The following is a 15,096-nucleotide window of genomic DNA, read 5'->3' on the forward strand; positions in this document are numbered from 1 at the left end:
AAGGAAACAGAGTAAAACTGTAACAAGTAGAGGAAAGTTGCAGAGGGTCTTTAATCCCATGCTCACCAGCTCCCCATTCTAGCCTATGCATGCTCCCAGTACCAGGCAGGAACCTGTTTGGCTTCTACATGTCTAAGCCACGGTCCTGTGTGAATGGCACAGATGGGCTATCCTGGTGGCAAGTACTTTCTCAAAACAGAAATCTGAAATACTTCTTATTTTGCAGTTTAAATCATACTTATGATGTTGCTTGGTAATGCTTTCTTTAAAAAAGAAAGCTGTGAGAAGATCCCAGTAGTCTTTGAATTCAGTAATCAACAAGAATGAAGCTTGTATACCATCACCTCTCACACTAATAACCAAAGCCCGCTGTTCCCATTCAAGTCTGTTGTCTGGTTAGTGTCAGGGAATGTCAGTGGGACCCTTCCTTTGGGTAGGGCAAAGCCCTCAATCCAAATATTGCCTGTCAGATACATGCTTGGGCCAAGGGAAAATGAAGCAGCAGCGCTCAGCCCAGTTCCTCGCACTGCACTCTGCGGTAGGGCCATTGTGATTGTATGTAAGTCACTTCACCTCTCGAGGCCTTTGTTTCCTTTTCTGGAAAATGGATAAACGCCGCTTTCTTGGATAAGACAAGCTGGGGGTTACCAAAAAAATGTGATAACACAGAGGTGTGATGTGCAAGACCAATAATCATTAATTACAATGTTTGACTGTTCCTGAGTTCAACTAAGGAGCGACCGTTGCTCACAGCTGCCATCACCTCTAAGCAATCCCAGCGTTTCCTTCTGCAGCCTGGGGCAGAGAGCGTTTCTTTCAAGAAAAGCCATCTTTGGCCTCCTGCAAACTGGGAAATTGTGCTGCAGCACTGCACACTTTCATATATCTTCAGCCGTCAACACCTTGTCCCTTACCAGACACAGCATGATGAACACTTCAGTGCCCTTTGTCATTCCCAGGCACAAAATAATCTTTCTGCACCATTTTTTCTGCCTGCTTTTGGTACCAGGGAGAGAAGAAGAGGAAGAGAGACAGGCCATTTCCTTCTCAACATGTGCAGTTGAGAAGAACAGTAAAAAAATCTGTATGTACACACATGGTTGTCACCTCTGCCTTCACACAGGGCTTTTGTTTCCAGTAGTATGGCAGGGAGTTTTTCCTGAAGAGTTGGCGATGGTAATGGTAGGAAATCTGAGCAGAAGCCTCTGATTCTCTGCTTCCTCAACCCAGAGAGACTTCAGTGAGCTCAGTACCTGTCTGCCCATTCTGACGTGGCACTCAGGGCCTGGTCTGATGCAACCCAGACATCCCAAGTGATGCTCGTCAAAGGGGAAAAACAAATAGCATCTGACATGTCAGTTGGGAACAATACACAGGCACGACATCTGCCTATGCCACTGGGTAAGGGGCTGGGGAGAAAAATGAGGCCAGACTGCTCTGGGGTAGAGTCCTGAACTCAGCTGGGGTATTTTTATCAAGTTTTTTTTTTCTTTTTTTGTTTTGTTTAAGACTGAGACTGCTAAAAACTGTGAGATTCCTGGAGTGGGGAGTTATCCTCTAGAAATTGCAGAGGTTAACAGGTTGTGTGCTGGTAGGAGAATATTCACACATTTCACCTAAGTGTTCTGAAATGAGGGGGTTTTCAGTATGATTTTAACTTAGGGAAAGTTTTAATCTGAGCATAAAGAGGGATGGGGGATGTAACTCTCCCTTTCCTCTATAGGTGAGGACACACTCTTGCCCAGGATCCGTGACATGAGATACTATTTCATATACTTCGGGTCTTTCTAATGAGTTCTCCTTCATTTGAGCCAAAATCATGAAAGGGCAGAGTTCACTCCAGATGTCTCCTGCCCCAGAATTTACCAGAAGGGCTCTGGGAGCCTAAAAAAGACAGATTCAGTGAAAGACACATCAAGCTGACGCCATTATAGTCCAACTTCTTTCTAATTGGCCTCGTCTGTTATGCTTATTTTTAGAACCATGACTGAACCTTAATTAAGAGCGACATTGCTTTGAGTAGATTGTGGCCTCGCTCTGTGGAAATCCTAATAGGCTTCAGAGTGCTTTAGTTTTTCCTTCATCTCCTGCTTAATAGGTAGGCATGGGGACTGCATCAGCACGTTAGGATGTCTGTAGAACCTATCCTTGCTATGCTAGTGCTCCTTTTAGATGTGGCCATCTTGGACACTGGTCCACAGTGGTGAAAATTCAGATTGTTGTTTATGCTTTATGTTTATGCAGGTGCATAATCACCCTGGGAGGTTACATGTGAATCGCTGTGATCAGAGTCTCTCTGTGTAGAAAGAGCCTACTGCACCATGCAGTGGAGTATGGCTCAGGACATACCTCTGCCACGTACTTTTTGTTAGTTTAGAAATATCACTAGCTTGAAATCTTACCCACTGCAAGGATGGGCAGCTGCCTTCTTGGCTTTCTCTCTTGTGACTTAGTACCTGGGATTGGGTCTGAGAGACCCAAGCTTTGCACTTGTGTCCAAATCTTTCTTCTCTTCTATAGGAGGAGGGTCTCTGCTGCAGGGCCCCTGTCCCTTTCCATCTCCCCAGATGAGCAGGCCAGGCCATGGCTGTCCCTTCCAGCTCTAGCAACCTCCCACACAACCATCTGGGCCACACAGCTGCTGGGGAAAAGGACATCCACAGGGACTGCGGTTGTCTGTGATGGCACAGTGTGACCCTTTTGGTCTTAGGTCTCTTTTCTATTTCTTCCCATCTTTCTTGGGCACGTTAACGCTAGCAGCTGGTCAAAACCATCTCTGCGGGTCATAGAGAATGTGTCCTGGCGACTACTGCTCCTGCCTGGATCAGCAGATGGATTCTGCTCCTTGGGGAATGATGCTTTTCTTGAAAGGTTTTGCTGCCTTTATCTTCCGTGTTCTCTGTCTCTGCTGAGGAGGATTTTGAAGCTTCCTGGGACAGAGGAAAAAGGGTTGTTCACAAATGGTCTCTATTCAGTCATCTTGGATGATGTGTTTGCCAGACATGAGACTGATGAAAACTTAACTTCTCGCAAGCCCTGTGGGTGTGTTGCAGTAGAAATAGATCTATTTACTGGGGCATTGATGACTCTGAGTTGCTAGTTGGTCAGCCACAGCATCACCTCCCTGGCTTTCACTCATTAGCTTTCTAAAAGGCTGAGGTACATACATACTGTTATTGTCTGCAAGGATAAAATTCAGTCTGTGTTTCCTAAGAGAACATGATTTCCTTGTGAAATCCTTTTCTAGCTCCAGCAGCTTGCTTTGATATTCTCACTCTTTGTCTAATCTGCGCAGCAAGAACTTCCCATGATGTGGCCCAGGATCCTGCTCCGTGAAAGACCAGGATATAGCATGTCAAGTGAGGGAACTGCTTCCTTCCTGCTTCTCCTCCCAAGGTCCTGTAGATTGGGTGTAAGGATCCACCTGCAGTTGCTGTGACAGCCACGGTTGGTATTGCTGTATTGCTGAGCTCCTTGACCTCAGGCAAAGCGTGCTGCTGCCAACCTGGAGGCTGCTGTCGGAAACCTGGGACGGAGGAGTCTGCAGGGGTTATTTGAGCACCTTTTTCTTTTCTTGCAAAGCTGCTCTACAAGGAGGTTTAGGAAAAGGGAAACTTTTCTAGGCAAATGTATAAAAAATGAAAATGGCAATGTGAAGAAGCTAGGTTGTTTGCTTTGGTTAAAGATGGGCTTTTTTACACAGAGGTATGTGTTCACTCTTGGAGGACACAGGGCTGGAGTACATTTGAATTGCAGGTTGTGCCTGTACTCAGGCAGGAACAGTATGTAAAGAACATAAATTAGACTGAATACATTGCTCTGGATGGTTTTAGATTGTAACCTTGGGAAAAAGATAAATCAAACTTTCAGTTATACTGTGAAGAAAGTTTCAGATGGCTGTTCTATAGATGCTGATTCTTTTGTAGAGTTAATGCCAAGGTATCTTTAATAAGTTCCATTGCTGTTTTGCATGCAAAGCATAAAAATAATCTAGAGAGATTACAAAGAAGAACACCCTCAGCTCTTCCTAATAAGAGAGAGCCACAGAGCTATTAATGGTAAAGGGCCTCAGAATTGCCAGTATAGTCCTCGCAGCCCAGACTGCACCAAGCCTTTGCCAGACTGCGTTAGAGGAGACTGCTAATGTGCCGGTCACGTTTCTGTCTGAAAATGCTGTGACTAATATAGCAACAAGGAGCACCCAGATAACAGCAGCTGGACAAGATTAAAGACTATTCTTTTCCCTTTAGTTTTCCAGTTTACGCTGTGAATTTGGCAGTATCTGGTATGTAATCAGTGTTACACCTGCCACGGAGCCTATTTAGATGCCAGCATTGCATCAAGGTCCGCTGACTTCTTAGGGTATCTCAGCTCCGAGACATGTGTTGTGATGCCAACCTGACCTGGATGCCCAAGTTACCTGATCACTGGAGGTGTCTGTGAGGAGCCGGGAGTCTCTTTTCCAGCCTTGGCATTTACAACAGAGGGATCTTATCTTTAATAATTTCCATGGCTGTTTTTCATGCAAAGCATAAAAATAATCTATAGAGATTACAAAGAAGAACACTCTCAGCTCTTCCTAATAAGAGAGAGCCACAGAGCTATTAATGGTAAAGGGCCTCAGAATTGTCAGTATGGTCCTCGCAGCCCAGACTGCACCAAGCCTTTGCCAGACTGCGTTAGAGGAGACTGCTAATGTGCCGGTCACGTTTCTGTCTGAAAATGCTGTGACTAATATAGCAACAAGGAGCACCCAGATAACAGCAGCTGGACAAGATTAAAGACTATTCTTTTCCCTTTAGTTTTCCAGTTTACGCTGTGAATTTGGCAGTATCTGGTATGTAATCAGTGTTACACCTGCCACGGAGCCTATTTAGATGCCAGCATTGCATCAAGGTCCGCTGACTTCTTAGGGTATCTCAGCTCCGAGACATGTGTTGTGATGCCAACCTGACCTGGATGCCCAAGTTACCTGATCACTGGAGGTGTCTGTGAGGAGCCGGGAGTCTCTTTTCCAGCCTTGGCATTTACAACAGAGGGATCGCTTTCTCAATTATCTGAAGTGGAGAATTTTTTAGTAATAAGATTGTCCAGATGCTTGCGCAAGTACGGTACAGGTGCAGCCCGTGAGGAACTAGTGTAAAGGATAAGGTGATGAGGCCACTTTGTTATTGTTGTTGTTGCTGTTATTATTAATATTATTACAGTTCTGCATTTTTAAATCCTACAGCCTGCATTTGCCTGTCAGCATTTGCTCCTGGTTTTGTTCAAGGCAACTGAGCTACACAAGATTTATACCAGCTAAAGATCTAATGATTTATTTGTCTTCACTCAAGTCAGGAATTAGCTGCTGCATTTGCAATTTTTATCACTCAGCCAGTTTGTCTGGGATGAATCAGGATCTGACGTTGTAGGCTTTACAAAAACAATTCTGCCCCACTTGCCAAAAAGAATTTCATCTTGCACTGGTTTTTATTGCTTCCTGGAAGTTGTGCTCTGCAATAAAGCAAGTGTAACAAAAAGCTGTTGCAAAACTGGGAGATTAACCACGCTCAGCTCCCCCTCAATCTGTAATAAGAGATAGCTGTTCTTCCATGGACGCTGTGGTGCTCACTGTCATATTGCACTCCACTTCCAGTCCTTTTCCCTAATTAGGCAATAATAATTATCAAGTAAGTTTAAGGAAGTAGGGTGAAGCAAGATGCTATTTTCAGGTGTTGCAGAAGGCTGAAGGTAGGAAATTCTTGGCATTCCCTGAACGCCCACACACAGGCACTGGCAGCATCAGCTGTACCTTTCTTATACAACCTCTGAGCTCCGTCTCAAGGAGAGCCTTTTGGTTGATTCACTGGGGACTGGATCAGGCCCCCTGTTCTCTGCCTTTTGGTGCATGTGTGTGCGCAGAGACCCTCCATACTTCATCCTGCCGCCTCCTCGGAGATCACCTGCGGGACTCTGCAACATGAGCTGGAGATCATGTGTACCGCAGCGCTTCCTCTCTTGGCTTAGGCTCGGCTAAGATTTGGTTACCCTTAATCCACGTTTCCAGGATCAGGTAGGTGTGGAAACAATGCAAGGTTATCCTGCACTGAGCTGGTACGGCATGTCTTCTGACTTAAATTCACAGCTTCGCTGTCCACGTGTTGTATCATTACAAGGATATCGACCAAAAGGTTTTAAAATACCTGTGGCTCGGAAGACTGGCTACGCAGCTCCCTTGCAGCTTTTTATTGATCAAATCAAGGGACAATGTGCTTTGCTTGTGATGATTCAGTGTGCTCTCCCAAGCAAAAAAATAATGCTCGGCGTTTGTACTACTCAAAAGTACAAAAAGAGTCTTTAAATCTCTACAATGGAAAAGGTAAAAATGTGGGTTATTCTTAATAAACAGTTTTGTCAACTTCCTATCCAACAGTGTTCAGCTTCCTTGTTTCTCTGAGCAAGGAGCTTAACAAAAGAGCTCTGTTGTAAGCACACCTACACACGTAATGGTAAAGTGCTTTGGTTCAGCTCACCGTCTGTAAAACTCCAGTTTAGCTTTCCTTGAGACAATCCTGTCACAATGTTAAAAGGAAAAGAATGTCCATTTTTCTTTCTTCTTTTAGTTGATGATGAGGGAATGACGTGTTCTTCTGAAATCTGTATGGAAAACCTACTGGTGAAATGGTTCTGCCTCTCACTTTCTGCCATGTTGTAAAATTTTTCCATGTTGTAGGACATCAGCCAATCCAATGTTAACTTATGCTACCTAGTAAAGGGTCTGACCCTTAGTGAAGGATCTGACCCTAACAATCATTTTTTACTCTATACGTTTTCCTGTATTGTTTCTTTTCACAATCTTAGGCAGTACTAGGACAGTCCTCTTTTAGTGTCTGGTTTACATCTGCAGAGGGCATATAAATCTATTTACTGACTTGTTCAGGACGTGCTGTACTGTGAATTTTTCTGTGAGACAAAGGCTTTGAAGATGCGTCATATCCTCCTCTTGCATTTTTCCTCTATAGGCAGTCAAGGTTGTCCTGCAGGCTGTCATATTTGGGATTTCGGCAGTACATGGGTCCAGTGCTGCTCCTCTTTCTCACAGGAAGAGTTAGAAACTGTGGAGATGAGTGCTGGATCCCCCATGGAAAGCAGAGGCAGGATTAAGGCTGGGGTGAAGGAGAGTCTGTGTGGCATGTCCAGGGTACTTGGTTGCTATTCCCCTGCTTTGACTTTCCATTGCACCATTATGTGCTCTGAATACGGTTGTTGGTGCTTTTTTCTCCTAAGAGCTGATGGAGGTGCCTTCCTTAGTGTTGGTGGCTGAAGCAACCGACGGCTGGCCCCATGCCGTGGCTGGGGACGCACCCCAGCTCACCTGCTGCTGGGGGACAGCTGGCCGGCTGCAAGGCCCTGGGGGATGTGAGGGACACACATTACTGGCACTTGGTTGTCACATCTCTTCCTGCATTTGTATCAACACTGAAGAGAGATCAAACCGGCATTGTGTGGCCTTCCACCCCCTCGTGGTATTTGATTCTTTAGATGACTTTGCCAGCCATCGCTTTAAAATGAGGGGAACCTTTTGAGAAAAGCACTTCTTCAGCATCCGTAAGAATCACGTGGAGCCGCCCTGCTTGGTACCTAGCGTGGGAGTCCACAGGCAGCCCAGCCTGCAAACTGATCCCTGGGAATGGGCCCCAGGCTGGTCCATGAGGGGTAAGGCTTCTGGCTGGGAGGTAGAGGAGAAGACCCCCTGCATTCAGTGATAACACACTTGTCTGGCCATACCTGTTGCCTTGCAAATGGGAGGGGGAGTGTGTTGTGTGAATATCAGAAACGGTGGGTGATTATTGCTTGAGTTCTTGGAAGAGACAAGAACGTCGCTGTGAAAGAGAAGGGAGCATGAGCAATTCTAAATGTAGCTGTTCGTGTTACTTGACATTCATCTTCGTGGCTTGTTGCTGATGTGCAAAATCCTTCTGCTTGTACCTAGGCGGAGTGAAACTCCAGGCCGACCTCACTCCTGGCATTCAACCAAACTTGCGGAGAACCAACCCGATCCCAGCATGATGCAAATATCTCAGGGTACGCTTGGCACCCCTTGGCATCAGTCCTACCACTCCAGGTAAGCGCTGCACAGCTGTGGTCCTCTGCTGTCTAGGAGAGATGTAATACAGTGTGTGTTTTTAATTTACTACCATTTGCCTTTTTTTCACATATCTCCTGTGGGGATATAAATGAGGCTGTCAAGCTAGCCTGCCACTGCAGTCCTATGTCCTCCTTTTTCTAGTGTCCTGATGGTTTCAGGGAGGTTCTGCCTCTTGCCCAAGGGAGTGTCTTCACAGTACTGACGACAAGATCAGAGTCTAAATCTTAGAGCAAAGGAGTGAAGGAAGGGGACAAAAGATGTGGTGGAAAAATGTTACCAGTTACCTCCAAACAGCTGGACAGATTTACAAACAGCCAAGGTTAGGATTAGAATTAGGAAGGCTGTTCCTGTTTGGTTCCTGTTCCTGTTCTGTTCCTGTTTGGTTACCCAGATAAAGTGGCTATGTTTTCCTCCTTTAAGTGCTCTGGAAGGTGATTAACAGCTAGGAAATTGATTGTTTTAAAAATTCCCCTTCCTACCATGATGGGTGCCTACTGTCAGGATATTAATGCAGCTTTCTGTGGATGGAGGAGCTGGAGTCCTGCTGTGCATCCATGGACTGCTTCCGTGTAGAAGAACAGGATGGTTGTTTCCACAGCAGAGGAAAAGAAATTCAAAGTCAAAATTAGCCTATAAAAAAAACAAGGAAAAAAAAGGGTGTAGGTAGCAGGACAACCGTGCCTGTCAGCATAACTGAGCTGCTCTCAGGAGTAGCCTACAGTAGTCCAGCACCAACGATACTCCCTGGGTGAGAAGTTCAGTGAGGGATTTCCTGGTTTTGGCAATCACTTTCTGCAGAGGTCAGCTTTGTCATAACTGCATGTGCATGGCTGTTTCTCTGAGAAGTCAATGCGGTGTTTCACCAGTCCCTAAAAGACTAAACTAGTAACCATAGCACTCTTGAAAGAAGACGGTATGAGGCATCCCTTGTTTTGGCCATGGACCATGGCTGAGGCAGGTTGGAAGCAGTGATGTGGTCCCAGCAAGCTGGGACTGTTTCTGTGAGGCCACGTGGTGTGGTGAGTATGGGGATGAGGTATGTCAGGGTCAGACATATCCCTCAGTTATCCTGAGCAGCCCCAAAAGGTTCGTGGCGGTAAGCTCTGGGGCAGCTTGAGGGGGCACAAGCTTAAATTCTGCCCTTGGAGGGTTTTCCTTGGAAAGGGAGAAGGGTTTCAGGAGCAGGAAACTTTTCCTACAGCCACTGGGATTTAAACATCATTTCTTCTACAGGCAAGACAGAACCTTGGCACAGAGGGGAGGAAAAAGAAAACAGAGAATTAAAAAAAGTGAGGAGATGGCTGCAGAAAAGATGTATATTCATCGCTGGCCTTCAGCACAGATTAGGCTGTAGCATATTCATTTCCCACTGAAGCGCTTTGCGTCCCAGCCACAGCTCCTGGCAGAGCAGCGTGGCTCTGTCTCCTGGGTGCTTGAAGAGGAGCATGGGGAACATCTAGTGGCCAGCTGGCCAAGGCTGCACAGGGCATTCATTGCCAGGGAGATACTTATTTTAAACTAAAAATTGAGTTGTGCGTTTAAATGAGTAAACCAGCTTTATTCTGAGATTTGCCATATCTCTTTCTGCCTGTTTCTGTGTTCCTCTGCATCTCTCTGCGGAGCTGCTGCATTTTCCCCTCGCAGGCAGCCTTCCTCCTGCCTTTTCTTGTCCTTAGCAGCCTTCTCCCCTCATCTGTCCTTTGGGCTTGTGGGTGTTAATCCAGAAGGGTGGAAGTGAGTGCGGCTGAGATCTGATCTGAAGGAAGCTTTAGACTCTTCAGCAGACACTTGTTAGGGAGGGGGCTGTTACCAGCCATACCTGCTGCCTTGTGATTCCATGGGCTACTGTGCACTCCCAGCTCCCCCGCTGCCTGGAGCGGGCTTGGTTTTGTTACCCCAGTGGAGCACAGCACACAGAAACGGAACTTGCCTTTCCCTCTGCCAGCTGAGACTGCAGTTTGAACCCTTGAAAGCCCAGGCTCCCCTCCATTCCTGCCTCCAGCTGTGAGCTTTGCCCTGCCACCTTCACATGGGACAGCAGTCTTTCCTTTCCTGGTACTTCCATGTGGCTCTGCCAGGACAGCACATGTAGCTACACAGGGAACTAGAGAAAGCAATGTCTAAGGGAGGGGAGCTGGGAATAGAGAGAAGAAAAGGGAAATCCTCAGGCTACACTCCCCAATCATCAGTGTATTTGCTTGAATCTGGGAGGAGAGATTTGCCAAGGGAAACTCCACATAAATTTGTGATAGCCCCATGTGAGGTGTAAAAAGAACTGTGGCTGGCACAGGAGGTCCCTTCCCACTGATAGAGTATCCTTCTTTTTGAACACATCTCTGCTGGCCACAAGTCCTCTTTTAACACAGGCGTACCTGCACTTGCTGAGCTACGTGAGGAGGTGGCTGTGAAGACCTCCTGGGGCATCCTCAGACCGGTTCTGTTGTTGCACCCCCACTTGCCTCCACGCACAAACACATGCATCTCTTCTCTGTCTTGTCAGTTTAGTTTTCTCGCAGCAAACAAAATATCCTCGGGACAGCTGAATTTCCAGGAAGCCTGCCAGGGCATAGCCTTCATCTCCATAAAAAGAAATGAAATGGGGAAAAAAAGAAAGAGATTAGATTCCCCCCAGAACGCTTCTCGTGCTCCTCTCCTCCTCCTCAGTGGCGACGGCACTCATTCAGCTTTCCAAGTGCTTTGGATAGGTTTGATGGGTGGGGTTGATCCTCCCTGGCTCCAGAGATGCACTGTCTTTCTGTCTGCATTTCCCTCCCACCCTTCTGTGGTAAATAAGAGCCATGTGTTGCAATGTCAAGCAGTTCCTCTTTGTGAACTGGGATGACTGCAAACAGGGGATGGAGTAAGGCCCAAATATGGGTTTTCATCTGCACTTCTCAAAACTAAACATCTTGCTTCTGAGCTCACTTATAAGTTGTTGTGCCTCTCCTCCGCTGACAGTGGGTTTTTACTCTTCTCTCGCTCTTCCCCAGCTCCTCAACCAGCGATCTCTCTGGCTATGAGCATGGCTATCTGAGGAGAAGTCCTGACCAGTACAGTTCCCGGGGCAGCATGGAGAGCTTGGACCACTCCTCCCCTGGCTACCACCCTTGTCACCTGTCCCCAGCCAAATCCACCAACAGCATCGACCAGCTCTCCCACCTCCACAGCAAGAGAGACTCTGCCTACAGCTCCTTCTCCACCAACTCGAGCATCCCGGAGTATCCCGCTCCTCCATTCAGCAAAGAGCACTCCTGCTCCACAGGCAGCGTGCAGTCCCGAGGTGGTCTGCAGGAGGGGATGAGGCAAGCTGACATCAGGTATGTCAAGACAGTCTATGACGCCCAGCGAGGGATCTCTGAGGAGTATGAGGTGAAGTCCTCTGCCTTGCTTCCAAGCTGTGAGGCCCGGGCCTCGCTGGATGGTCGCGGCTATGGCAAGTTCCACAGCCTCAGCCAGCACAACGCAGCTCCCTCCTGGGCGCAGCCAGGCCAGGGCTCCTTGGACAACAAGAGCCAGCCCCCCAAGGGACCTCCCTTGCCTCCCACTCGCAGCGACAGCTACGCAGCCATCAGGCACCACGAGAGGCCCAGCTCATGCTCTGGTCTTGATCTGAACAAGCCTGGTCGAACCCATCCCAAAGGGGCCTGGTCTCCAATTGCCAGCACCCTGTCCCAGGGACCGCTGCTGAAAAACCCTTTTGGAAAAGGGCATCTGCACACCGTGGTGGAGAAGAGCCCAGAGAGCAGCCCCACCGTGAAGCCCAAGCAGAGCTATTCCCAGCCAGCCCAGCCGGGACAGCCCCTGCTGCCTACTGGTGTCTACCCAGTACCTTCCCCAGAGCCGCACTACGCCCAGGTGCCCCAGCCTTCTGCAAGCAATAATGGGACGCTTTATCCAGCTCTGGCCAAAGAAAGTGGGTACTCTCCACCTCTTCCAGTCTCTTACGACAAGGCCGTAGCTAGCAGAACTCTGGGCTTTGATGAAAATGGAAACCAAAGCACTACAAACAGATCAACCATCTTCTACCAGCCCCCGGCAGCTGAGAGAAAGCACGATGCTGCAGCAAAACTTCTCCAGCAAAAAACTCCAAGCACAGCAGGCCCAGAAGTCTGCCTGACCACATCAAGACAGGAGGAGTTGTTACCCCCTTACAAGGGAGCACACAGCAACCAAGAGACCGCAAGTACTGCACAGGCCTCCAAACCCAGTTTTCAAGCTCTGCAGCCCCAGCCAAGGGATGCTAGTGAGAGAAAAACCCATTACCAGCCCAAAGAGGACTGGACAGCTGAATCCCAGGAGGACAAAAATGGCAATGCGCAGATAAACGAGAGAGATGCTGCCGCTCACCACCAGTGGGGTCATAGCAAGGCAAAGCAGTATGGCTTCTCCTCCTTGCAGAACATCCCAGAGAGCTCCCAGAGGCAAGGCAGCTCCGAGGTAAAAGAGATGCAACCAGGCGAGGGTTGTTCCAGCACCAAACTGTCCTTCTTGAACGGCAGTGGTAAAGAGGAGAAGGATCACAGGGGACAGGGGCACAAACAGTGGAGTCACGTGGACCCACAGGCCTTTGCAAGGCTGGGGGAGGAGGGCATGAGCGTGACCCCCTTCCATGCTGCCGAGCCAAAGTGTGAAGAGCCCTCTTCTCCACAGCACCCAAAGACCTCTGATTTCGGGAGGAGCCGGCTCAGCTCTAGCAGCACCCAAAGCTTTCCCTATGGCAAACCAGAGGCTGGCAAGCCCCGCTGCTCGGTGCTGGAGAAGGTCAGCAAGTTTGAGCAGCGAGAGCAAAGCACTCACCGGCCCCAGAGTGCTGGCATTCCCAGCTTCGGCCAGCACTACGGGCCGAGCAGGACAAGCCAGCCCTCCAGTGTGAGGTGCTCTCTGAACAGCCTGGAGGACATGAGGAGCAAGCTCCGTGAGTCCAGCCAACTGCCCAGTGAGCCGGGCAGGGTCTCCAGCCCCTCGGTCAGGAATGGGAAGCTGGAAGAGGCTGACTGGCGCCCTGTAGAGCTGCAGATGGCAGCTTCAGCAAAGCAGGCAAGACCTGATGAATACTACAGCCTGTGTCCTGAAAACGATGTGCAAATAAGGGCTGCTCAGCTACCGAGGAGTAAAAGCACATTCCAGCTGGGAGGTGAGCCTGAGAAGGAGATCGTCTGGAAAGATAACATCCAGGATGCCCACGGGTCACAGCTGGACACACCGTTTAACAGGGCCTATAGGAACAGCATTAAAGATGCTCAGTCCAGAGTGCTGAGGGCCACTTCCTTCCGTCGCATCAGCCCCCCATTCGGGAGCACACCCAAGAGAACAACCCAGAGGCCTGCCTCAGCCCATGTGAGCATGAGGAGCGCAGCGGCATCTCCCCACACCCCAAAGGAGAGGCACAGTGTCACGCCAACAGAAGGCAGCTTCTCCGCCCTGGACTACACCAAGACACAGCATGTCTTGCGCATTGGGGGGCGAAAGCGGCTGACGGCAGAGCAGAAGAAGCGGTCTTACTCTGAGCCAGACAAGATGAATGAGGTGGGCATCTCTGATGGGGAGCCATCGCCTTTCTCCTTCCAGAAGAAAAGCATCCATTTTGTCTTTCCAGAGAATACAGTGGCTGACCGGCGTAAGATCTTTGAAAGGGATGGCAAAGCTTCTTCCACAGCCAGCCTCTCCAAGCCGGAGCTCAAGCAACTCCAGCAGAACGCCCTTGCTGACTACATTGAGCGCAAAACAGGGAGACGGCCGTCCTCACAAGATGTTGGACTGCTGAGGGAGCGCTCCCACAGCTCCTACCTACAGCCAGGTGGCCCAGACAGCCAGAGTCTTTCCTCTGCCTCCAGCATGAATTCCCTCCAGGACCAGAACCTTTACCGCCGGAGAGAGTCTGTAGAGCGGATATCCAGGACGGGGCGGATATCTTCTACCCTGCCTCCTGGGCTGATGGACTGCTCTGACATGAGTGGAGATGAGAAGAAAGGGCGTCAGGACAGCTTGGTCACAAGCAGACCGAAAACAGAGAGGTGCCGGGATTACAGAGCCAAAACAGAGCTCAGCAAAGGCACGCAGACAGACCCTCTGGGCATGCAGGGCCGACCTTGCTACAGGAAGCAGGAGCAGGTCTTTGAAACACCCTCCTCTGCCAGGAAATCTGGGAAATCAGTGTCTGTGGAAGACTTGCTCGATAGGTATGACAATCAGACAGTCCCTGTGCATACTCGTTCCAGGTCATCTCCCACGGCGGATAAGAAACACCAGGTATGTGAAAACAGGATCATGTGTGCAGGGCTCTCTGAACCAGGGAAAGAGCGGGGATCAAGGGACAAGCTGATATTCAGCCATTGCAATTACTGTATTGGTTAGAGGAAAAGTTAAATGCATATTGAGATAGAGACTGTTTATTGTGTTTAAATTACCAGGATGCTGTTTTAAGTGCTTACCAGTGGGGTACTGCTTCTGTTCAGCTTTCTTACTGGTGTGGCTATTTCAGGGATTTCAGAGATGCTGGGATTTCAGTACGTATGCTGGCAGTGTGCATGTGATCTTGCTGCTCCCAACATCCCATCTGAGCTGTCCTGTTCTTAACTGCCAGCATCACCAGAAAAGCACTGGTCACCTTTCTGGTGGTGTCTACCATTAGGGTGGTGATATGCTGTTCTGCCTTAGCCCACTTTCCTGGTGCAAAGTAGAGATAGGGTGGTGATATGCTGTTCTGCTTTAGCCCACTTTCCTGGTGCAAAGTAGAGAAGATTAAAGACTACTTGAAATTGCCCTGGTTCCCACTGTGCCTGACAGTGCTGGGAAATGCTCAGCGGAGGCACTGCCAAGTAACCATTATGTTTTGCCTCCAGCCCTGGAGGGAAACATTGCAGAGAAAACTTAGCGGAGACTCTGGTCGCTTTTTCCATGTCCCCTGCTTGGCGGTTGGGAACATTGCACTGATGTCACAAATGGGGAATTTGACTGACTCTGAT

The 15,096-nt window shown here is 48.8% G+C and overlaps 1 protein-coding gene across 5 annotated transcripts in view; it reads left to right on the top strand.

Annotated features, from left to right (window-relative positions):
* Window positions 1-15,096, top strand: part of SHROOM3 (shroom family member 3) — a 94,823-nt gene that overhangs the window by 63,441 nt on the left and 16,286 nt on the right. For all 5 annotated transcript variants that reach the window (XM_014957829.1, XM_014957831.1, XM_014957827.1 and 2 more), the window contains 2 exons: window positions 7,976-8,107; window positions 11,122-14,380. In XM_014957829.1, coding sequence (XP_014813315.1) covers window positions 7,976-8,107; window positions 11,122-14,380 — 3,391 coding nt within the window. The remainder of the gene's footprint in view (window positions 1-7,975; window positions 8,108-11,121; window positions 14,381-15,096) is intronic.

The sequence above is a fragment of the Calidris pugnax genome, unplaced genomic scaffold (genome assembly GCF_001431845.1).
Source record: "Calidris pugnax isolate Ruff unplaced genomic scaffold, ASM143184v1 scaffold349, whole genome shotgun sequence".
Lineage (NCBI taxonomy): Eukaryota > Metazoa > Chordata > Aves > Charadriiformes > Scolopacidae > Calidris > Calidris pugnax.